The sequence below is a fragment of the Orycteropus afer genome, unplaced genomic scaffold (assembly GCF_000298275.1).
Source record: "Orycteropus afer afer isolate SDZICR_OR568_19922 unplaced genomic scaffold, OryAfe1.0 scaffold00384, whole genome shotgun sequence".
Taxonomy (NCBI): Eukaryota; Metazoa; Chordata; class Mammalia; order Tubulidentata; family Orycteropodidae; genus Orycteropus; species Orycteropus afer.
Genome location: NW_006921971.1, coordinates 1,033,304 through 1,038,374, shown reverse-complemented (window position 1 = coordinate 1,038,374; position 5,071 = coordinate 1,033,304). Strand labels below are relative to the sequence as shown.

At 55.9% G+C, this 5,071-nt stretch overlaps 1 protein-coding gene across 1 annotated transcript in view; it reads right to left on the bottom strand.

Moving 5' to 3' along the window:
• Positions 1-415, bottom strand: part of SPART (spartin) — a 24,030-nt gene extending 23,615 nt beyond the window's left edge. The window contains exon 1 of the mRNA XM_042782599.1: positions 1-415. This exon is cut by the window's left edge and continues 443 nt beyond it. Within this exon, the coding sequence (XP_042638533.1) occupies positions 1-415 (415 nt within the window).
• Positions 416-5,071: the final 4,656 nt, after the last annotated feature.

Here is a 5,071-nt window from a genome sequence, read left to right as displayed (position 1 = left end):
GCTGGGGGGCGGCGCCGGAGGACCGAGGGGCCTGCCGCGTCTCCGAGGGCAGGTCCTTGGGGGGAAACTCGGGGTACAGCTTAGGCGCCTCCTGCAGAGCGCCCCGCAGAGGCGTGGCCAGCCCCCGCTGCAGGAGCTCCAGCCTCGTGCGGACGTTCTGCAGCGTCTCCCGCATCTTCTGCTGCATCTGCCGGGCCGCCTCCCACTCGGGCCCCACGTGCTCGGGCCCCGCCGCCGACAGGCCCAGGCCGCGCAGCAGGTGCCCCATGCCCTGCCGGTAGTAGCCCTTGGCTTCCTCCTTCTGCCCCAGCTCGTCCGCGTTTAGCCCCTTGTTGACAAAGACGAAGGCCTTCTGGTAGGAGTCCCTGATGGCCTGGACCTCCGCAGGCTCTCCCTCTGCCGGCCCTGGCTCCATTCCTGCAAAAACAGGAAAGGTTCGCGTCAGCGGCGCTGTTCGGCACTAGTTTCGGTCTCATGACCACGCCCTCCCACCCGGACCCGTTCCGGGAGGACAGGAACCTCGCCTGTCGCCGACCACCACGACTGGATTCCCCAGCCCCGAGGCTGCCGCGGAGAAACACCCACTCATCTGTTGAACGCACAACGCAGTGGGCCCAAGACCCGTTGCTGTTAAACCAGGATCCGAACCTGAAGAGAGGAGAGCACAACGCCGTGCCCACCTGTCTCGCTCTGGTTTCTTGTAAGTGATGGAACAGCCATGGTTTGCAATCGTAGCAGCTGTTACGGTTGGAACCAAAGACTCTCCCTAGAAAACTCATGATAATGTAAACCCAGATCACATCCAGTTAACTAACAATCAGGTTGAAACACACAGAGGACAGAGCAGAGGCAAAAACCAATCGGCCCCAGGCTCCCACGCGAGCTGACACCCACAGGCGGGGAGGCCTGCTCCCAGCCCAGAGCTCCAGTTTGAACTGCCAGCCTGTTGGCTAACAGCTGAGCACTTAACCACTGCGCCACTGGAGCTCCTTAGTCTATGTTAATAGAGGTCAAAACAGTGAGTGACACGTGGGGGCAGATGTGGGTGGGACAGGCGGGGGCTTGATGGGGGGTGGGGTGCTGTCTGTCTTGATCGGGGTGATGACTGGTGGATACAAGAGTCACTGAGCTGAGGGTTTATGACAAGTGTGTGACAGGCACCGTACTCTGTTCTCCTTAAGAAAACAGACGAATAAAGCCATCCCCAGGCTCAGAGCGAGGGCAGGTGGTCAGCTGCACTTGGCTGGTTGGTTTCAAGAGGACCAGCGCTGCACTGGGGTTCTGGGGCAAGTTTACACAGCAGTCAGTCCCCACACAGACCGCCCAGGGCCGCTGCCTGCCCTTTGCGCGTGTCAGCGTTCCCTTTCATGCCCTTCTGGGAGTTTTGCCTGCGGCACTGCCTGGCCCCTGGCTTCGGAGTAACCACCGGCCAGCGGCCCTCATCCAGATGGGGCTGTACAGGTGCACGGTGGTCACTGGTGATATTTACTGTGTGAGCGGATGTTATTTCACTAAAAGGTGACCTCAGGGGTTAGTTTTGGTTCAAGGATTACAGTGTCTCAGGGAGCCCTCCAGACTCAACCTGCCCTGTAAGTCTGGACTCTGAGAACTTGGGCTGTGTCCCCCGTGTCTCCCGTTCTTTCAGGGCTCATGTGGGGTGCTCCTGGTCAGGATGGTGGCTGGGGGCCTGGTACGTGCAGGCCGTTAACTTCAGGGACTAATTTCTTCTGAGGCTCTGGTTTCTTCCTTCCTCTTTTGCCCAGGACGAGAAGAGACTAATAGTTGCACCTTAGATGCCTCTCCCAAAGTTTGAAGACCACCAATCCTACTCACCAAACTAGGAGGAGAACGCCAACCCCATGGACTATGTTACACCAGTCGGCCGAGATGTCCTACAAGACTGTGGTCCCAAGGCCTGAAACCCAGAAACCCAACCCTGTGGGGTGTCTGGTTACATCTGTGTACTCACAGCTTCCGCTGTGTTCTGCTGCCAAAGGAGACAGGCGCTAACTCAGGACTGACCTGACAGCAGAAGCTGACCCTGTCGGTGGGACAATCAGAGAAGCAGGCACATTCGTGTCACGTCACGGGACCTCCAGGCGCAGGGATGCTGGGCTCAGGTGTCACGTCACGGAACCTCCAGGCTCAGGGACGCCGGGCTCGGGTGTCACGTCACAGAAGCCCCAGGCGCAGGGACGCTGGGCTCGGGCTTCCTGTGGAAAAAGCAGTGAAGATGGAGGGGAAGGAAGCAGGACTGGCTAGAAGCCGCTGGCAGGCCCCCGATCTCCCCCAAACCGAGCATGCAGGACACTGCTCCGCCAGCCCCAAGAGACGATGGGTGTTCTAACTCAGGGACATGCCTCTGGCCAGAGCTGAGGCACAAGTAAAGGGGCCACGTGAAAAATGGGTGAGAACCGCAGACTGAGCGTGGCTCGGCCCAGCACTCCTCCTGCTCGGCTCCTTGGGTTCTGGCAGCCAGAGCCTCTCCTGAGAAGAGGCAGGAAGTGGCTTCCCTGGGATCGGGTCACCAGCAAGATGAAAGGCGTGAAAGTTGTGAGCATCGGGCAGGCACCCCATGGGGAACCACACTCAACACATCCAGCCCCAGGAGCCTCCGGTCGGTCTCCTGGTGGCTCAGCTGTAGATGGAAGCCCACAGCCAGGGACATCAAGACACAAGAGGCAGACACAGCGCGTGACAGACAGGAAACAGGCGGAGCGATGCAGCACGGCGGAAATGGGCGTCACACAGAGAAAACTCACAGACAAACGCGACTGCTGTGTTTATCAACATGAAGAAAAGAAAATACTGGACCCATAAAATAGGAGGATGAAAAAACAAACAAAACCCGTTCAAAGAACAAAATGAATGTTTAGAGATTTAAAAATAAAATGGTTGGAATGAAAATACAGGGATCAGATGATAAAGTTATAAAATCATGGCACTGTCCAGAAAGTGGAACAAAAAGGTTGAAAGAAAGAAAAAATGAGCTCTGGTGGTGCAGTGGGGAAAGCATTTGGCTGTGACTAAATGATCTCTGGTTTGACCCCCCCAACTGCTAAGGGGAATAAAGATAAGGGTTGCTGTAAGTCTGAATTGACTCAATGACAGTGGGTTAGGTTTTTTTTTTTAGTCTAAATCAAACCAAACCCACTGCCATCCAGTTGATTCTGACCCACAGCGCCCCGAGAGGACAGAGTGGAACTGCCCACAGGGTCTCCAAGGCTGTCAATCTTCACAGAAGCAAAGCCCAAACCACACCCACTGCCATGGAGTTCATTTTGACCCACAGCGCCCCTAGAGGACAGAGTGGAACTGCCCCACAGGGTCTCCAAGGCTGTCAGTCTTCACAGAAGCCCAAACCACACCCACTGCCGTGGAGTCACTTCTGACCCACAGCGCCCCTAGAGGACAGAGTGGAACTGCCCCACAGGGTTTCTTTATAGAAGCAGCCTGCCTCCTCATTCTCCCACAGAGCAGGTGGTGGGTTAAAACCGCTGAACTTTTAGTTAGCAGCTGAGTGCTTTAACTGCAGCGCCACCAGAATAACTGAGAACCAATCCAGAAGGTCCAAGATCTGATTAACGAAACAGCCAGCAACCAAGACGAGAGAAAAGAAAAGGCATGGAAGGGCTGAAAACCTATGCAGGGAATTTCCCTGGACGTGAAGACATGAATTTCCAGGTTTAGAAAGACCAGTGCACACGATTACAAAAGATCCACCCCAAGGGCATGTCATAAAATCTCAGAACTCTAGGTTCAAAGAGACCATCTTAAAATGAGTCATACGAGTAACAGAGCGCGAGGGATTTCTTAAATGTAGCAGTTGTTGTTGTTGTTGGCCGTCAGTCAGCCCCGACTCATAGAGGCCCCTCCTTGGGTTTCCCAGGCGGTTTCACTACGGAAGTAGATTGCCCAACCTTCTTTCCGAGGAGTGGCTGGTGGGTTTGAACCGCCAACCTTCTGGTTAACAGTCAAGTGCCTTAGGCACTACGCTACCAGCAACAGTGAAAAGTCAGAAGAAAACGGTGCATTCAGTCAGAATCCTGAATGACAACCAGCAACAAACCATACCACCCCAGTTACCATCAGGGTCCGGAGGCGGGGTCCTGGCTCCCGTCTCATGAAAGGAATCCCAAGACTGATGAGAATGTTGTCCCAAGACAAGCCAGACTGGTGCACGAGAAGGGACCCCAGAAAAGGTTTCAAGAAACGAAACCAAGAGACTACGGACACACTTCTCAGCTTTGAGAAGAGATCTTCACAACTGTGGGAGGACTTGGGGTTTGCTTAAGGGACAGACATACAGAAAAGAGAGGGACAGAACCCAGGGCAATCGGTAACTCCAGGGCAAACGAGGGCTGCGCTGGCCAGCAACGTAGCCCCAGGTGCTGCGTGGCACAGCGGGCAGCCCCTCATTCACGGAGAACCACCGAAGAAGTAAACACGGACGGGGAGGGGCTGTGCGCGCGCAAGGTGTGTGCGGGAGCTACGGACGAAAGCCGAACCCTCAGTGCCCCATGGACAAAGCCAAGGGGCAACACCCAAACCCGGAAATGACGATGCAGCAATGTGAGGGTACCATCTGGACCCAGAGACACCTCAAGAACTGGCTGCAGGGATCGCTACAAGCTGCCTGGGGAGGAGCGGGGGGGCTGGGGAGCTGGGACCTGGGACTGTCACTGCCAGTCTTATCCAAACCAAAACCATCCCACTGCCACGGAGTCCATGCCGACTCATAGCAACCCTGCAGGGCAGAGCAAAGCTGCCCTGTCGAGTCTCCCAAGACCCTCACCTTGATGGAAGCCCACTGTCTCACCTTTGGCTGCTAACGAAAAGGTGGGCAGTTTAAACCCATCAATGGCTCTGTGGGAGAAAGATGAGGTACTGTGCTTCCGCGAAGACTGACAGCCTAGGAGACCCTGTGGTGCAGTTCCACGCTGTCCTCTAGGGGCGCTGTGGGTCAGAATGGGCTCCACGGCAGTGGGTGTGGTTTGGGCTTTGCTTCTGTGAAGACTGACAGCCTTGGAGACCCTGTGGGCAGTTCCACTCTGTCCTCTAGGGGCGCTGT